This window comes from Triticum urartu, chromosome 5A, assembly GCF_056163025.1.
Source record: "Triticum urartu cultivar PI428250 chromosome 5A, HENAU_Tu73, whole genome shotgun sequence".
Classification (NCBI taxonomy): Eukaryota; Viridiplantae; Streptophyta; class Magnoliopsida; order Poales; family Poaceae; genus Triticum; species Triticum urartu.
In genome coordinates this window covers 204,927,190-204,947,075 of record NC_141877.1, presented here as the reverse complement: position 1 = coordinate 204,947,075, position 19,886 = coordinate 204,927,190, and the positions used below count along the sequence as shown (strand labels likewise).

The 19,886-nt window shown below is 44.7% G+C and overlaps 1 protein-coding gene and 1 long non-coding RNA gene across 2 annotated transcripts; one reads left to right on the top strand and one right to left on the bottom strand.

The window, feature by feature from the left end:
• The first annotated feature begins 3,633 nt into the window (after positions 1–3,633).
• LOC147970798 (uncharacterized) lies at positions 3,634–4,197 on the top strand. The gene has a single exon (XM_087523635.1). It carries the CDS (start codon positions 3,634–3,636, stop codon positions 4,195–4,197), a length of 564 nt encoding a protein of 187 aa, XP_087379761.1.
• Positions 4,198–12,868: 8,671 nt separating this feature from the next.
• Positions 12,869–16,078, bottom strand: LOC147970797 (uncharacterized). Its single transcript, XR_015604301.1, has 3 exons — positions 15,790–16,078; positions 14,476–14,550; positions 12,869–13,374 (listed from the first exon to the last, which is right to left on the bottom strand). It is a non-coding gene; the product is annotated as an uncharacterized LOC147970797 (long non-coding RNA).
• Between the last annotated feature and the right edge of the window lie 3,808 nt (positions 16,079–19,886).

Genomic DNA, 19,886 nt, shown 5'->3' with positions numbered 1-19,886 from the left:
TATTCCAGAAGACTTCACCTCGATCTCTAGGCTGGAATACGGGGCGTTCCGATTTCTCTGAGCCGGGGTGCCACATACGACTACTTTTTCCCTCAAAAAAAAGAGGTACGAGTGCTCAGTACTCCTATTGTATCAACACAAGTCCCATCTGACAATAGCGTCTATGCTACAGCTAGATCTTCTCCCTCGTTTCTCTCTTCTAATTCTAAACTCAGCCGACGCCCGGTGGGCGGGGTGGGGATTTGCCAATGGTCGGTTTTCTCAACTGCGGCCCCACCTCATAGTGAAAATATTACAACTGGAATAAAAATGCCATATACACCCTCCATTCCTAAATATAAGCCTTTTTAGATATTTCAAGTGGAATACAACATACGGATGTATGTAGACATATTTTAGAGTGTAGATTCACTCACTTTGCTCCGTATCTAGTCACATGCTGGAATCTCTAGAAAGACTTATATTTGGGAACAGAGGGAGTACTATATTAATAAAACAATAATGCCACGAGGCGATGCAGTGCTGGTTACATGAGGCAAGAAGAAGAGATGCATCCATCCACGACGTCCACCTCCTCGACTCAGGGCGCTGGCCCGCCGAACGACGGCTAAGTAGCAGTGGCTTTCGTGGCCAGGTCGACATGCTTCTGAAAAATGGCGTCCAAATATTAAAGCCGCTAGAAGAAGGCCAACGTCTTTCTGTCTTCGCTGGCCTTGTAGTGGCCTATTTAGACGATTTGCTCGTAGACGTGGATGTGCAGGTCGACGGTTTCTTGCATGGCGAGGCGCTGCGCGGCGAGCGCGTCCTCGAGGTGCAGATTCTTCATCGCGACCTCCGGCACCTGTAGGGCCACTAGGGCTTGAAAGAGTTCATCACCATGGAGGCCGATGAGGGTGGCAGGCAATGAGGAGCCTGGGTGAGTGGGCTGGAGCAGTACGGCAAGGTCGTCCGTGCGCTTCTTGATGGAGGTGAACTTGCGGGTGCAGTTAACCATCATGTCGTCCATGCGAGAGGCGAAGCCGGCGTCGATGAGGGCTACGACGCCGACAGTCGCCAGCACCATTTGGAAACGTTGCGCGGTGCGGGGCCATAGGCCAGCGCCTTGGATGATTTGGCACAGCCGACTGTCGCTCGCGTCCATCGCCTCCATAGGTGCTTGTGGCTTCTAGTCACTTGGTCTTGGATTGGAGTGAGCAGTGTTGCGCAAAGACTAGGAGTAGATGGATTAGAGTGGTGGGGCGCCTTTATATGAGAATTCGAACTCTGTTGCATTCACATCGTGCTGGCTCTATTTCGCTTCTCCAATTAATTCCCCACGCATGTAATTAAGGATGCATCATTGACCGTTCAACATCTTGGGAACCGCTACCCTCTCCCTCCTTGGAAATGGCATTCAAGCACCTATGGAGGCGACTGCCGCTCGCGTCTATCGCGTGTCTATGGTGACTTCGTAAATTTCACCCTTCGACGACGAGGTGCCTATGGTGACTTCGTAAATTTCAAGATGATACTACTAGTATACTCAATATTGTGCACCGTGACCAAGGCGGGGAGAAAAACAAGAGAACTACGTATTTATTTATGGTGTAGATTCACTCATTTTGCTCCATATGTACTCCGTCTCGGTGTAGTCTAGTCACTTGCTGAAATCTCTAGAAAGGCAAATACTCCTTTCTGGTTTATAGGGCTGTACTAGCAATTACTACAATAGTGGGCTCACATAGCAATTTTGTCTCATGCAAGAGCCTGGCTATATGCGTCCTCCAAGGTTCGCAACTGCCACGTTCGGGTTGTGCTTGGCTCTTTGCCTCTTCGAGAAGACGAACAATGATGTTACTACTACTTCTACAGTATCGAATCCACTACTGCATGTCCATCTACCGCGTGCGGGAGGGATAGCTTGTTGTAGTACTCTATAAGGCTAGTTGTAATGGGAGAACTATCATAGGTAGTACTCCCTCCGTTCCTAAATATTTATCTTTATAGAGATTTCAACAAGTGACTACATAGGGACCAAAATGAGTGAATCTACACTCTAAAATATGTATATATACATCCGTATGTGGTAGTCCATTTGAAATATCTAAAAAGACAAATATTTAGGAACGGAGGGAGTATTATGCATGCCAACTAGGCAAATTTGATGAGGTGGCATAGAAGTAAATGAAGAAAGAGAGGGTTGAGTATCATATCATGATACCGTATCATATTAAATGTTGTGCTACTATGTGTCATGCATGCTAATAAATGAAGTCATCGATGATACTAACATATGATACTATGCACTATGGATGTGTAGTATCATACACTAGTATCATATGCATGATCCTAGTATTCCATTGCAACCAGCCTAAGAAAAAGTCTGTCCTCGTCTGTGAGCCACCACGCACATGGGAGAGGGAGAAGGCGTGTGGTAATAAAATCAAGCTTCTCCTCATTTTACGAGTTGACGCGACACATCATAGCACTGGCCCCACATGGTTGCCTCTAAACTTTGCTGAAAGACCCGCAGTGTATAATACTCCATTTGCTGCAACCTCTAACATTTACCCCACCACAAATTAAAATATATACTCCTGTCTTGACCAAATGAGCGTGCAAACTACAATCACCAGGATGACAGGTAGGGACAAAAGATTATTTTAATAAAAAAAGCAAGGAGCCGACCCCAACGATTTTAAGCTTACGGGCATGGTACACGCTATCCCAGACTACTCTACACATGAAACCGCCACACAAGCGTCCGGGCTGCGCTTGGCTCTTCGCCTCTTTGGGAAGTCGAACAATGATGGAGTACTACTGCAGTGGAGTACTACAGTATGCTTCTGGCCATCCGACATCGAGTGAACTATTGCATGTCCACCGCGTGCGGGAGGAGAGCGTGTAGCGAACGAAGGCTTCTCCTACTAGTCCTGCCAGCCACCACGCTCATGGGCGAGGGAGGGACGCAGCTTCATTCACTTACTGCTCCTGCCTTTGCGTGTATGACAGGTGGGCCCAATAGGTGGGTGGGCCACCTGTCATGCAGCCAAAGGCAGGTGCGCGAGGGAGAGGGCGTTGTAGTAATCAAACTTCTCAGTCTTGTATGAGTTGGTGCGACACATCAAAGCACAACACTTGATATATTTCAATAATTTGCGTTTACCGATGCATTAATTATAACGCATGCATGCATGCCGTGACTCTCCTTTTGATACTTGCATGTGTTGATTTAATGCACCTTGAAGTAGTATGAATATGTGACGGTAAAGATTTGTAATGCCCCAGCCCTAATAAAACGAGATTTGGTTGTGCACGAAGAGGGCAAGATCATGCAGACGGAACAGGACCCGGCGATGGAGCTCTCTATGGTCTCGATGGACCTCACCTTGCTCCAATTCCCCTTGTGCCTCCGCCCCTTGAAGCCTCCAGTGTATGAGGTTCGAATACACCTCGTTTGTTCGGCTGATCAAGCAAGGTGCGGGTTTCTTGATTGATGTGCTGTTCGACTGATTTGTGCAGTGTAAGGGAGGGCACCTGGCCTACGCGGACTACCGCGTCGAGTGCTCCGAGAACCAGTGACAGTGCCATAAGTGCGAGCGCGGTGGTGGCTTCGACGTGCGGAACACGACGGTAGATGCCGTCCTCTCCTCGATGAGGGTGGAGTGCCCGCATGAAGGTTGTGGGCTCTACGTCACTTACCACAAGCTCACCGATCACCAGAGTGTGTGTCCGCCTGCGCCCTTCAAATGCCCTGTGCCCGTCTGCGGCTACGAAGGCCCGCCGCCGGTGCTCTCCCACCACATCAGCACCGTGCATCCCATGCCCGTGCACAGGATCCAGTACGACAAGGTGCTCCAGCTGCAAGTGCCACTATCGGAGCCATGGCTCTTGCTGTTCGTGGAGGAGGATGGTCACACGTTTTTCTTGCTCGACGGCATGCTCGACATCGGCGCGCCTATCGCCGTGTCGGTCGTCTGCATCAGAGCGGGGTCGTCCCCACTGCCGCACTACATGGCCAAGTTGTGGGCGGACGGCCCACCGGGGGAGCCCAAAGGCAGGACTGACGTCGTCAAGGTGGAAATGGAGGTGACAAGTAGCAAGGATCCCGGCGATGTCGCCATGCAGGAGTTGAACTTCTTCACAGTTCAGCCCAAGCTGCTGGCTGGGGCTAAGCTGGTGTCCCTCCACATTCCGACTGACAAGATCACGTCCTAAATGATTCTACAATGCCTTATGTTTATCTTAGTAATATGCTAACATAGGGGTTAGCTTGGTCCACTTTAGCTTAAGAGATGGTGGGTTTTGGTGGCGATGCAGCAATTACTTCGACATCAGATCCACAGTTAAAGTGATTTCCAACAGTCGAACGGATATTTTGTGTCTGTTGGATATGAAGATACTTTGGGTAAGAAGTATGACAGCTTATATGCTTGTTTGTTCAGGAAGTGTTGCATACTTGTGCGAGTTGACGCGACACATCAAATTAGTACTACTACTAGTCGTACTCCCTCCGATCCTAATTTCTCTATGCATAAGTCGAGACACAGATACCAAGGAGGGCTTGGTTGTGTCTATACTTAGACAACCCACCCGACTGCGCACCAGACTTATACGTCTCCAAAGTATCTATAATTTATGAAGTATTCATGCTATTATATTGTCCATCTTAGATGTTTAATGGGCCTTTATATGTTGTTTTATATGATTTTTGGTACTAACCTATTAACCTAGAGACCAGTGCCAGTTTCTGTTTTTCCTTGTTTTTGAGTATTGCAGAAAAGGAAAATCAAACGGAGTCCAATTGACCTGAAAATTCACGGAGATTGTTTTTAGACCAGAAGAAGCCCACGGAGTACCGGAGATGGACCAGGGGAGTCCCGAGGCCACCACGAGGGTGGGGGTGCGTCCTACCCCCTGGGCACGCCCCCTATCTCGTGGCCGCCTCGGCGACCCCCTGACTTGTTCCCGACTCCAACACCTCTTATATATACCCAAACTTCCATAAAGAAACCTAGATCGGAAGTTCGTCCACCGCAAGCCTTTGTAGCCACGAGAAATCAATCTAGGCCCTCTCTGGCACCCTTCCGGAGGGGGCCATCATCACCAGAGGCTATGGAGGAGGATACCGGAGGGGCCATCATCACCATGAAGGCCAAGGACCAGAGGGAGAACCTCTCCCCATCCAGGGGGGAGGCCATGGAGGAGGAATCAAAAGGGGGAGAACCTCTCCTCCTCTCTCTCTCTCGGTGGCACTCGAGTGCCATCGGGAGGGGAATCATCGCCGCGGTGATCGTCTTCGTCAACATCACCATCAACATCACCATCCTCATCTCTTTTACACGGTCCACTCTCCCGCACCCTCCTGTAATCACTACTTGAACATGGTGCTTTATGCCACATATTATGATCCAATGATGTGTTGCCATCCTATGATGTTTTGAGTAGATATCCTTTGTCTTTGGGTTGATTGATGATCTAGATTGGTATGAGTTGTATGTTTTATTTCGGTGATGTCCTATTGTGCCCTCCGTGTAACACAAGCGTGAGGGATTCCCGTTGTAGGGTGTTGCAATATGTTCATGATTTGCTTATAGTGGGTTGCTTGAGTGACAGAAGCATAAACCCGAGTAAGGGGGTTGTTGCGTATGGGATAAAGGGGACTTGATGCTTTAATGCTATGGTTGGCTTTTATCTTAATGATCTTTAGTAGTTGCGGATGCTTGCTAGAGTTCCAATCATAAGTGCATATGATCCAAGAAGAGAAAGTATGTTAGCTTATGCATCTCCCTCATATGAAATTGTAATGACGACTATCGGTCTTGTTAACAATTGCCTAAGACAATTCCGCACACCGATCCATCATTATTCCACACTCGCTATTTATAGTATTTAGTAATATATTCTAACTTTATTATAACATCACCTACTTTTATATTTTATCTCTCCGATACCATGCAAAGTTATCCTCTTCATACCCACAACGTAGTTTTATTTCTCGTTTCTAGTTGGAAGCAAATGTTCGGTGTACGTAGAGTCATATCAGTGGCAGATAGGACTTGAGAGAATATTGATCTTACCTTTAGCTCCTTGTGGGTTCGACACTCCATACTTATCACTTCCACCATTGGGAATTGCTATGATGATTCCCTGCACTTGGGGATTATCAAGCTCTTTTCTGGCGCTATTGCCGGGGAGCAATAGCGTGCGGTTGATATTCTCGTGTGTGCTTGTTTGATTTCTTCACTCAGTATGTTTTTTACTTTTGTTTCTGTTTAGTTGTGGGTGAAACATTACAAAAAAATTAATAATGAAAATACAAAAAAATTACTTTCCTCTCATGCCTAAAAAGTTTTTCAATAGGAGAAGTGATTGGAAGATTATGCATTGAAGAAATGAGGATCGACCTTGAGCACTTGTGTTCATGATCATGGAAACAATGTAAACAAATTCATGGAAGCTTCTCTGAAAATAATTACCCCCTTTTATATATCCATTGTATTATAAAAATAATGTGCCAAGCCTTGGTTTTAGGATGATTAGATTGCCTGTTTACTATGTACAGTACAAAAACAGAAACTATGGCTGTAGCGCGTGATTTTACATTTTTTAATGGAAAGTCAAATGGGTCTGAAACTCTTGCACATTACTTATGTACAAATTTATTAAATTTTCAAATTTTTTAGAATTTTTTGGAGTTACAGAAGTTTACTAAACTTCTAGATTACTACAGACTGTCCTGTTTTTGACAGATTCTGTTTTTGATGAGTTGTTCGCTTATTTTGATGAATCTATGGGTAGTATCGGGGGGTATGAACCATGGTGAAGTTGGTATACATTAGATATAGTTCTAATATGAAATTGGAATAAGTTTTCAACAGTACCTAAAGGTAGTGATTTACTTTATTACACTAACGGATCTCACAAAATTTTTGTTAAAGTTTTGTGTGGATGAAGTGCTCGAAGACCGAGGAGCTATCAATATGAGAATAATAAAGAGAGGAAAGAGCTCAAGCTTGGGTATTCCCAAGGCACCACAAGTAAATATTTCAAGGATACTCAAGCATCTAAGCTTGGGGATGCCCTGGTTGGCATCCCATCTTTCTTCTTCAACAATTATCGGTATACCTCGGTTTTTGTTTTGTTCACATAATTTGTGTCCTTTGTGTTTTTGTTTTTCCTTTAAGAACCATGCTAGTATGAGATATCCCTTTATTGATTTATAGAATACTTCATGTGCTTCACTTATATCTTTTAAGTATGATCTTATAGAATTGCTCTTTGTGCTTCACTTAAATCTTTTGAGTATGGTTTTATAGAATGCTTTGTGTGCTTCACTTATATATTTTGAGCTTGGATATTGGTTAGTATATATTAATTGTAGAATGCTCCATTAACTTCACTTATATCTTTTGGAGTATGAATAATACTATCATCTAAAGTGGATTTAGAAGAAGTTTGCTCCCACTATTCCGAATGAGGACAATTTTGCTTATGTGGAGAGTAGTAAAATTTCTATGCTCGTAGATCATGAAAAGAATGCTTTATGTGATGGTTATATTTTTGAACTCTTTCAGGATGCTACTAAAAATTATTCTGAGGTAGGAATACATGTTTGTAGGAGTTGCAATAATATCAAGTTTCCTCTCTATATGCTTAAAGTTTTAAAGTTATACTTGGTTTTCCTTCCTATGCTAGTTGATTCTTGTTCCTATAAATTATGTGACCACAAAATCCCTAGGCATAGGAAGTGGGTTAGATTTAAATATGCTAGTCATATTCTTCATGATGCTCTCTTTATGTTTCAATTCTTATCTTTTATGTGAGCATCATTGAAATCATCATGCCTAGCTAAAAGGCATTAAAGAAAAACGCTTATTGGGAGACAACCCAATATTCACCCTTACTATTTTTGTGTGTTTACATGATTAAGCTACTGTAGTAATCATGTTTATAGCTTTTGTTTCAATAAAGTGCCAAGTAAGACCTTTGGGAAGACTTGGGTGAAAGTTAATGTGATCTTGCTGTAAAAAAAACAGAAACTTTGCACTCACGAGATTAGCTGTCATTTTTTTACAGAAGTGTGCGATTGAGTTGGTTCTTTTTTCACAAGATTAATAGAAAAATTCCTCACGTCCACCAATTTATTTCATAATTTTTGGAGTAGCATAAGTATGGTTTCTGTTCAGATCATTACAGACTGTTCTATTTCTAAAAGATTTTATGTTCATTACATTGTTTGCTTGTTTTCTATTTTCTATGGCTTATATTTCTCAATATAAATTGTAGAAATGATATGGTACAATAGGCATTGTGTGAGAACAATTATGAATCTTGTCTCTGACAGTACCAAAGTGAATGGTTTACTCTTTATCATACTAACCTATCTCCCGAAGTTCCGTTAAGTTTTGTGTGATTGAAGTTTTCAAGGTTTGGGTGAGATATCGATATGAGGGGAATAAGTAGTGGAAAGATCCTAAGCTTGGGGATGCCCCAGGCAACCCAAGGTAATATTCAAGGAAGACTCAAACGCCTAAGCTTGGGAATGCCCCGGAAGGCATCCCCTCTTTTGTCTTCAAAACTATCAGCATACCTTACTCGGAGCTATATTTTTATTCGTCACATGATATGTGTCTTGCTTAGAGCGTATTTTCAATTTTACTTGCTGTTTGAATAAAATCATTGGATCTGAAATCTTGAATGAGAAAGAATCCTCCCATGGCTAGTTAATTTTTGACTACTCAGTGTTCTTCACTTATATCTTCTTGGAGTAGTCTGTCATTTGCTCACGTGCTTCACATATATCCTATGAGTAAATGGTTGAATGAATTGAATATCATAAATCTGAATTTATATACGTTTCATATGCTTACAACATGGGGAGTAATGACTTCACACATAATAAGTGTAGGTAGTAAACCTATTGGAAGTTAGCAAACGCAGAATTGGTCACTTGAACAATTCATGAAAGAATATTGAAGGAAGAGAGGTTTCACATATAAATATACTATCTTGGACATCGTTTTGCAATTGTGAGCAATCATTAAAATATGGCATGCTAAAAGGTTGATGTTGGACAAGGAAGACAACTTAATGGGTTATGTTTTCCTATATCTGAAATGTTATATTGTCTTGGATCATCCAACATGTTGAGCTTGCCTTTCCCTCTCATGCTAGCCAAATTATTTGCACCAAGTAGAGATACTACTTGTGCTTCCAAACATTCCTTAAACCAGTTTTGTCATGAGAGTCCACCATACCTACATATGGATTGAGTAAGATCCTTCAAGTAAGTTTTCATCGATGCATGCAATAAAAATTGCTCTCTAAATATGTATGCTCTATTAGTGCGAAGAAAATAAGCTTTATACGAACTTGTGATACGGAAGAAATAAAAGCGACAAACTGCATAATAAAGGTCTTTATCACAAGCGGCATATAAAGTGACATTCTTTTGCATTAAGATTCTGTGCATCCAACCATAAAAGCGCATGACAACCTCTGCTTCCCTCTGCGAAGGGCCTATCTTTTACTTTTATCTTCTACCCTTATACAAGAGTCATGGTGATCATCACCTTTCCTTTTTACACTTTTTCCATTGGCAGGAACTTTGTGTTGGAGTGATCCGAATATATATATCCACTTTGATGTAGGTTTTCATAAATTATTATAGTTGACATTACCCTTGAGGTAAAAGGTTGGGAGGCGAAACTATAAGCCCCTATATTTCTCTGTGTCCGATTAAAACTTTGAACCCACAAATATCACGTGGGTGTTAGCAATTGTGAAAGATTAAATGATAGTTGAGTATGTGGAGTTTGCTGAATCAAAGCTCTTACATAGACTCTTCCCGAAAATAAGATGAATTGCAATTGTTTGATGACTAAGAGCATGGTTTGTTAGTTTTCAAGAAAGTTTATGATCTATACTTTAACATGTGAATAACTTGTTACTTGATCATGAGAAGTTTTATGAGTTGAGCTACTATTATGATATACAATGATGCTAAAAAAGTGATTGGAACTATCATTGATCAAACGCATGCACTTGCTAGCATTCACACTTCATAAATTATTTATTTTATGATTTACCAACTCGAGGACGAGCAGGAATTAAGCTTGGGGATGCTGATACATCTCCAACGTATCTATAATTTATGAAGTATTCATGTTATTATATTATCCATCTTAGCTGTTTAATGGGCCTTTATATGTTGTTTTATATGATTTTTGGGACTAACCTATTAACCTAGAGCCCAGTGCTAGTTTCTGTTTTTTCGTTGTTTTTGAGTATCACAGAAAAGGAAAATCAAACGGAGTCCAATTGATCTAAAAATTCACAGAGATTGTTTTTAGACCAGAAGAAGCCCACGGAGTACCAGAGATAGACCAGGGGAGTCCGAGGACACCACGAGGGTGGGGGGCGCGCCCTACCCCCCTAGGCACGCCCCCTATCTCGTGGCTGCCTCGGGGACCCCCTGACTTGTTCCTGACTCCAACACCTCTTATATATACCCAAACTTCCAGAAAGAAACCTAGATCGGAAGTTCCGCCGCCGCAAGCCTCTATAGCCACGAGAAATCAATCTAGGCCCTCTCTGGCACCCTGCCGAAGTGGGCCATCATCACCGGAGGCTATGGAGGAGGATCCCGGAGGGGCCATCATCACCATGGAGGCCAAGGACCAGAGGGAGAACCTCTCCCCATACAGTGGGGAGGCCATGGAGGAGGAAGAACAAGGGGAAGAACCTCTCCTCCTCTCTCTCGGTGGCATCAGACTGCCATCGGGAGGGGAATAATCGCCGCGGTGATCGTCTTCATCAACATCACCATCCTCATCTCTTTTGCGTGGTCGACTATCCCGCACCCCGCTGTAATCCCTACTTGAACATGGGGCTTTATGGCACATATTATGACCCAATGAAGTGTTTCCATCCTATGATGTTTTGACTAGATATCCTTTGTCTTTGGGTTGATTGATGATCTAGATTGGTATGAGTTGTATGTTTTATTTTGGTGATGTCCTATTGTGCCTCCGTGTCGCGCAAGCGTGAGGGATTCCCACTGTAGGGTGTTGCAATACATTCATGAGTCGCTTATAGTGGGTTGCTTGAGTTACAGAAGCATAAATCCGAGTAAGGGGGTTGTTGCGTATGGGATAAAGGGGACTTGATGCTTTAATGCTATGGTTGGGTTTTACCTTAATGATCTTTAGTAGTTGCGGATGCTTTCTAGAGTTCGAGTCATAAGTGCATATGATCCAAGAAGAGAAATTATGTTAGCTTATGCCTCTCCCTCATATGAAATTGCAATGACGACTATCAGTCTTGTTAACAATTGCCTAAGACAATTCCGCATAGCGATCCATCATTATTCCACACTCGCTATTTATAATATTTAGTAATATATTCTAACTTTATGATAAAAACACCTACTTTTATATTTTATCTCTCTGATATCATGCAAAGTTATCCTCTTCATACCCACAACATAGTTTTATTTCTCGTTTCTAGTTGGAAGCAAACGTTCGGTGTACGTAGAGTTGTATCAGTGGCAGATAGGACTTGAGAGAATATTGATCTTACCTTTAGCTCCTTGTGGGTTCGACACTCCATACTTATCACTTCCACCATTGGGAATTGCTATGATGATTCCATGCACTTTGGGATTATCACAGGTAGACGAAGCTCGTGTCGTGTTGGTGTCGTGTGCGGCCCGCACATTAACCAAAACCTCGCGCCTCCAGCTTGGCCTCCGTGTTTTAAACTTCTCAATCTCAAGGCCAAGGAGCAACGTGAAACCTATGATAGAGCCAATCGAATGGTTGAGAACACAACAATTCGTAGCTACACATGCTTGTGTGAGAGAGGACGAGTGCGTGCGTGCACCTCTTCTCTTCCTGTATAACGTACTAAACTCAGAGTACAAGTGTATGTGGGTGGCATCGAACTAGGGAGCTAGAGATGGTGCGTGCAAGAAGTCCCGAGAGATAGGTGTGGGGGGACGAGGCTATTCCTGTCGAACACCCCAATAAACGTAAAATATGTATCCGACGATGCCAGTTATTGCACGTACACAACAGTAGAAAAAGAAGTACCATGGCATATGCTACACCACGGCCGAGAACACGTCTCCACGTTACGCCATTCAGGAATAGTGCCGCACTTCGAAACTAGAAATGTCAATAAATTTTGATCTTGCATCTCGTCATATTCCAAATTACTATCACGCTATATTTAATTGCAAACCTGTTCACACCAATCACAACCTAAACGGTTTCCCACTTAGGAGCGTATTAGTACTACTCGGTTATAAATACTACTATGCCAAGATGACTGCACATTCCTCCTCAACTCCTCATCCACAAAAAACAATCAAGTCATTCAGCATCGTTCCCTTGCGTCTGCCATGGCCAGCGTGAGTTCTGGGTCAAGAGATTTCCACCAGGGAGAGGCGAGCATGGAAGAGAAAGCACGAGAGATGCCCTGCCTCGCCGCGAAAGCAGCCGACATGTCCAGCCGCGCAGCAGTAGCAGCATAGAGGTCCCACCGCTGCCGAAGCAGCATGGAGGTCCCGCCGTGCCGTCGATGTAGCAGACTGGTCCAGCCGCACCGCGGAAGCAGCAGAGATATCCCGCCGCACCGCCGAAGTAGCACGGAGGTCCCGCCACGCCGCGACAGCTTGGGAAAATTACTCGCGGGCAGGCGAGGACTCTTTCAGGCGCATGCATGTGATTGTCCATAGCTAGATGGATCAGATCTCCGGCTGGGCGAGGTTGCAGGACAAGGCTACCGGCATCATCCGAAACCTAGGGTGTGACGCCCCCGATTTGACCGTACACTAATCATACATGCAAACGTGTATGATCAAGATCAGGGACTCACGGGAAGATATCACAACACAACTCTACAAATAAAATAAGTCATACAAGCATCATATTACAAGCCAAGGGCCTCGAAGGCTCGAATACAAGAGCTCGATTATAGACGAGTCAGCGGAAGCAACAATATCTAACAAGTTTGCCTTAAGAAGGCTAGCATAAACTGGGATACAGATCGAAAGAGGCGCAGGCCTCCTGCCTGGGATCCTCCTAAACTACTCCTGGTCGTCGTCAGCGGGCTGCGCGTAGTAGTAGGCACCTCCCGAGTAGTAGTAGTCGTCATCGACAGTGGCGTCTGGCTCCTGGGCTCCATCGTCTGGACGCAGCAATCGGGTATAGGAAAGGGGAAAAAGGGGAAGCTACTCATCCAGAGTACTCGAAAGCAAGGAGCTACACTACATATGTATGCAATGGTATCAAATGGAGTAAGGGTATCATAGGTGGACTGAACTGCAGAATGCCGGAATAAGGGGGATAGCTAGTCCTTTCGAAGACTACGCTTCTGGTAACCTCCATCCTGCAGCAGAAGAAGAGAGCAGATGGTAAGTTCACCAAGTAGCATCGCATAGCATAATCCTAACCGATGATCCTCCCCTCGTCGCCCTGTGAGAGAGCGATCCCCGGTTGTATCTGGCACTTGGAAGGGTGTGTTTTATTAAGTATCCAGTTCTAGTTGTCATAAGGTCAAGGTACAACTCCAAGTCATCCTGTTACCGAATATCACGGCTATTCGAATAGATTAACTTCCCTGCATGGGTGCACCACATTTCCCAACACGCTCGATCCCCGTTGTCCGGACACACTTTTCTGGGTCATGCCCGACCTCGGAAGATCAACACGTCACAGCCCTACCTAGGCACAATAGAGAGGCCAGCACGCCGGTCTAAATCCTATGGCGCAGGGGTCTGGGCCCATCGCCCATTACACACCTGCACGTTGCGTACGCGGCCGGAAGCAGAACTAGCCCCCTTAATACAAGAGCAGGCTTATGGTCCAATCCGGCGCGCGCCGCTCAGTCGCTGACGTCACGAAGGCTTCGGCTGATACCATGATGTCGAGTGCCCATAACTGTCCCCGCGTAGATGGTTAGTGCATATAGGCTAGTGGCCAGACTCAGATCAAATACCAAGATCTTGTTAAACGTGTTATCTTGAAATAACCGCGAAAGCCGACCAGGGCCAGGCCCACCTCTCTCCTAGGTGGTCTCAACCTGCCCTGTCGCTTCGCCACAAAAATCCACACAGAGGGCCGTCGGGAAAGTATGTCCTTCCAGCCCCCAATTCGTGAATCAACCGCGGGTACTCCTCGAGCCAACCCGACTTTAGTCACCACATGTATCATGTATAAAGTATATAGTATATACCCATGATCACCTCCCGAGTGATCACGGCCCGATAGTATAGCATGCCAGACAGACAAGAATGTAGGGCCACTGATGATAAACTAGCATCCTATACTAAGCATTAGGATTGCAGATAAAGGTAACAACAGTAGTAGCAAGCATAAGCTATGCATCAGAATAGGATTAACAGAAAGCAGTAACATGCTACACTACTCTAATGCAAGCAGTAGAGAGAATAGTAGGCGATATCTGGTGATCAAAGGGGGGGGGGCTTGCCTGGTTGCTCTGGCAAGAGAGAGGGGTCGTCAACACCGTAGTCGTACTGGGTAGCAGCAGCGTCGGTCTCGGTGTCTAGCGAGAGAAGAGGGGGAAGAAACAATAAATAATGAGCAAACAGATGCATAGCAATGCATGACATGACAAGTAGCGGTGCTAGGGGTGCCCTAACGCGGTAAGAGGTGGTACATGTGAAGGGAGGAAACATCCGGGAAATTATCCCCGGTTTTCGTGTTTCCGGACAGATGAACCGGAGGGGGAAAGTTGCGAGTTCGATAGGTTAGGGATGTGTGATGGACGAACGGGCTGCGTATCCGAATTCGTCTCATCGTTCTGAGCAACTTTCATGTATAAAGTTTTTCCATCCGATCTACGGTTTATTTTATATTAATTTTAAAAAAATTAAATCATTTTTAGGATTTAATTAATTATTTTTAATTCGAGAATTAAATGTTAAATTGCTATGGGTACATAGAAGTGTACCCACAGATGGGCTTGTGTGGCTGACCAGTAGGCCTAGTTGACTTGGTCAACTGCCCAGTCAGCAGAGGCTGACTGATGGGGCCGGTCAAAGTCAACGGCCCAGTCAGCATTGACCGTTGACTGGTCAAATTGACCAGTGGGTCCCGGCTGTCAATGACCTAGGTTAACTAAATAGGATTAGTTAATTTAATTAAGTGATTTGGTTAATTAATCTTAATTAGTTAATTTAAATAGTGTTAATTAAATTAATTAATTTAATTTAATTATTATTTATTTACTTATATATCTTTTTAATTATATTTTTTTAACGTTCTCAGGGCATGGCCCACCAGTCATTGCCACAGGGGGGCGGGGCCCAGTGGTCAGTGGCCCAGGCCGGTTAGCGGGCACGGGCGAACGGGCACCGAACGGGGCAGACCCGGGTGGCCAGAACGCGGGGACGCGGCGGCCGGCGACGGCGACCGTCGCAGAGGCGACGGGGCCATGCGGTTGCGGTGTCGTGCAGGGGAGGGCGCAGTCCGGGGGAGGGCGACGCCGACGCGGCTCGAGTAGGGAAAGCGCGAGTGTGAGTGCGTGGTGGCGGGGCAGCAACAGCTGCATATGGTGAGCGAAGGCGCGGCGAGGCAGGCGTGGAGGCGGAGCACATCGAGCTGCGGGCGTGGGCGCGGCCAGAGCGCGGCCCAGCCAGAGAACGGGGCTACGGTGCAGCCGCAGCCGACCGACGAAGGACGCGACGAGCGCGGCCCCGAGGCGTGGGCGGGGCGCGTGCGCGGTGCGGCGCGTTCGGCGATGCGGGAGCAGAAGCAGGGGAGAGGAGGCCGGGGGCCTCACCGGCGATGGAGGGAAGAGGGGGCGGTGTGGCTCGGGGTGGTCCGGCGAGGGAGAGACGATGGAGCGGCGCCGACAAGGTGGCGAACCACGGCGACAACGAGGCGGCATCGGGGATGGGTGCCGGCGTTGGAGGCGGAGGGTCACGCGGGATCAGGCCCCTCCTCGGTCCAGTCGAGTGGGGGCGCCGGGGAGGAGGCAGGGGGCGGCGTTCGACGGGGCCGAGGCAACTGCCCCAATCTAGATCCGATCGGGGGGAAAGGGGGAGGAGGAGCGAGAGAAACGTGGGGGGAGTGGGGTTGACCGGTTAGGGTTCGGTCCCCAGGGGGTTAAGCGGGGCAGTGGGGGGAGGCCGGCTGGGCCTGGTGGTTTGGCCCAGTGGGGCTGGTGGCCTGCTGGCTAGCTGGGCCATTCGGCCCAGGGGGAGGGGGGTTTCATCTTCTCTTTCTTTTCTTTTTACCTTTTTTTAGTTTTTGTTTTCTGTTTTTGTATTTTCCTTTCTTTTATTTATCTCCCTTTTCTGTTTTATTTAATTTAGGGCATCTTAACATTTTCTAAATACGTGTCTTCTTCACAACAATTACCTATGTAATATTTGGCACTAACCGAACATTTTGTTTCTAATGTTTGAAAACTTTTGTTGTTTGCCATATTTTGAATTTGAATTTTGGACCGGTTATGAAGTAATGAGAGATTAGCAACAGTAACGGAGGTGACGTGGCATCATTAGCGGGGGATCAGTGTAGCTTAATTATCCGGCGTCACAATTCTCCTGCACTACAAGAAATCTCGTCCCGAGATTTAGGAGCGGGAGTAAGGGGGAAGGGATTTGGTTACAAATTTCTAATGAATCTTCTCGTTCTTGGTTGCTCTTCTCGAAGAGGTTGATCCATTACATTGATGTCTTCATTTCTCTGCTTTAGGTCATCATGATGAAGTCATCATCCTTTCTTCGGACATTTCATCGTACTTACGAAAGAATAAGGGAGTATACTGGAAGTATGGAACTCTGCACGGTTGCTTATTCGGTAGATAACCATTAGGGAAGGTGGCAAAAAGTAACTCTTGAATTGAAACATAAGAAATTATCGAGAGCGAAGTAAGAAGGTGCAAAAGTAGAAGTTTCTAGAGCATAGGCAATCGTTCGTTGCCTGATACGAAATGTGAAAGGGGTTCAGAGCAATGGGAATAAGCATTGCGTCGATACCAGAATAGATCACTAGGCAGGTGGCCCGTGAACTACATACGAAGCCAAGCATGAGGAATACCCTTTAGGAGCTGGGGTGTATAGGAGAGTCCGGTTTTGATCCTGTGGAACTGTGGGTTATGGGCCCACCATGTGGGTTAAAAGTAGGAGGAGCGGTGACATCTTGCATGGTCAAGATAGCAAGGCAGGTCAGAGGGTAGCCTTTTAGTTATGTCGGCAACAACGTCGGTACCAAGGGCGAGGGACGAAGAGAACCATTTTCCTGCTTTTTGAACGTGGCGGACCAATAGGCAAAGTTCTCGTCCATCGGTGGCTACCGGAATGTCATCAACAATAGTAACAGGGTCTTGCTGACAGGATTGTACACCGAGATGTTTACATAAGCAGGAGAATATTAATGCTTAGATCTTATAGATCACAAGCAACGTTAAACCAACCAATGGAAAGAAATATATGATTATCAGATTAAACAGAACAATGGAAAGGAAAATGTGTTTAAACACATATTTCAGGGGTATATCCTTCCCAAGGACAAGCGGAGCATGATATCCATGACAGGATAGAAAGTAGAAAACCATTTAGGTAAGGGGGGAGGAATCTCAAGATATTATACATATAAGGTGTTAGGATAAATGATAAAGAAAATTTAGCATTGTGCTACAAATGCTCTTTTTGAAAATCGGATTACCACAGACATGCTTCGAGATAGCATTGACATGGGCATAAATTAAGGTTCGGAATTTGGATGCACGAAGGATCCATCAGGAACAACTTGTAGAATAAGTTTTACAATTTCCTCATGGAAGAATGGATAACCTTGCTGAAAAGGAAACTATAACAATAGTCCTCCAATCAGGTGTGCTAGGCATGACATCACCTTACCAGGCTATATAAAGACCGATGTGATGACTCTTGGAAGATGCTCCAACCACCATATCTGACCGAGATTCAGATATGATCAGCGTTAGGATACCTCAGACTCGGGATGCCTGAGAAGAAAAGGTGTAACACAAATAGACGAGAAGACATCGTAAGATTCTTGGGAAATGAACTGTGGAAGCGAGTTCCGAAACAAGAGTTCATCATTAAACCAAGGAGAGGATGAGGAGGTGGCTGATGGACTCAGCGACCATTCCTCGAGATTCCCAAAAAGATGAGTTTCAACAATCATGTGAACAAGGAGATAACATTTGTTAGATCAAATGATATAATGGTGTATGCTCGAGGAATGCATACACAATTAAACATTGACTGAAAGGTGCAACCGAAATATGGGCTTAGGTAGCAAGATCAATGTTAGAAGGGTGATTCAATAAATAATAGACTTAGAATGAAACTATCGACCAATAACTTACAAGCAATAGGGTTGCTAGAAGTGTTGACTTCACACATCATAGTTAAATGACTGGTATCCCGGTTAGAACAACACGCGGACCAAGATATGAATGGAGATGGCGAGAAGTATTACTATATCAAGAATTATTAAGAGGTGGTGAAATTCTCACGACATTCTTGACATAAAATATGGTAATACTCCAAGGCAAAGAAGAACAAATGCTGGATAGCAAGGATCTCAAGGTAGAACACAAAACATGAACAAGTTTGTGTTGAATGGAAGGAAATAAAGTGGTCGATGATGACACAAATCATTGAGGGAAAGTATGGTATTTCCCATCATGAATTCAGTTTATATCCTGGAAGAGCTCAGAATGCTGATGATGATCACGACACATTTGTCGAGATATTTCATGAAGATGTAATCGATCGACGATGGCATCAAGTAAAAGAATGATGAAGCGAATGGCTATTGGAACCATGGGTACGACACAAACTCGAAAGCAAGCTTGCTGTTCAAGACGAAATGATATGACGAAAAAGATCCATGTAAGCTTAGCAAATCGTCGAAAATTGTACTCCAGGAAGAAGGACCAGGTAGCACAGTTAAAAAGTTGCACGATAATGATATAGCCGATCAGGCTAGGAATGACTCGAAGGATTAATAAACTCATGAGCAATGAAGATTACTTAGGGTTATTGAATCAGAGTGCGGAATTGATTCACTTATCAGTGTTCTCAGTTGATGACAACCCAAAACCCAGGAAAAATTGGATTTGGCGAGAATTAATAGTAGATGAAGAACCCATAAGTTATGTAGTTCCATGATATTCTCGAGATACCAGGGTGTAATACTTGATGAGAGGTCAAAGTAAAGGTTGGACTGGTGTATTGATCCATAAAAGTCAAGTGCTTAAACTTTCCCGAGAAATGTGATCAAAGGAGAACATATGGTCGGAACCATAGTTGCAAATGATCAATTCACAGATAACAGATGATAGTTATCAAGGAATAGTTATTATTACAAGAAGCTTCCATGATAGGATATACATCATGTCCATGGGCATGAACACAAAGTTCAAGGTCGACTCCCACTTCTTCAATGTATAACCTTCCATTCACCTCCCTCTTTTCGAAAATGACATTGGTTGTCGAAAGTTTTACCTGGTGCAATACTAGATAATTATGACCCGTGAAATCTTTCGGGTTCACATAGAGTAAGGAAGGCATAGGTTTAACCCATTGGGGCATCTTATGAACACATACCACCAGCTTCAGGAGCGAATAACTCAAGCTCGGGAGCAGAGCATGGTTTGACAAAAGCAGTGGTACAATTTACCAAAGGCATTATGTATCCGGTGAAAGGCTCACAAGTTTAATGAATATGAAGGACGGTGTCGGACAAAATCCATCAAAGCATCTGGTGGTCCATAATGGATCCGATGTTAGTATCGGTACTCAACCAAAAGAAGAAACAATGCAAGGAGATCAGATTATAGAAACAACTGACTAACTCAAAGCTCAAATGCAAAGGAATTATGAATTCCAAGACAAGGGA

Coding starts and splice junctions, on each gene's coding strand:
- LOC147970798 (XM_087523635.1), top strand. CDS start 3,634: ATGAGGGTGGAGTGCCCGCATGAAGGTTGTGGGCTCTACGTCACTTAC.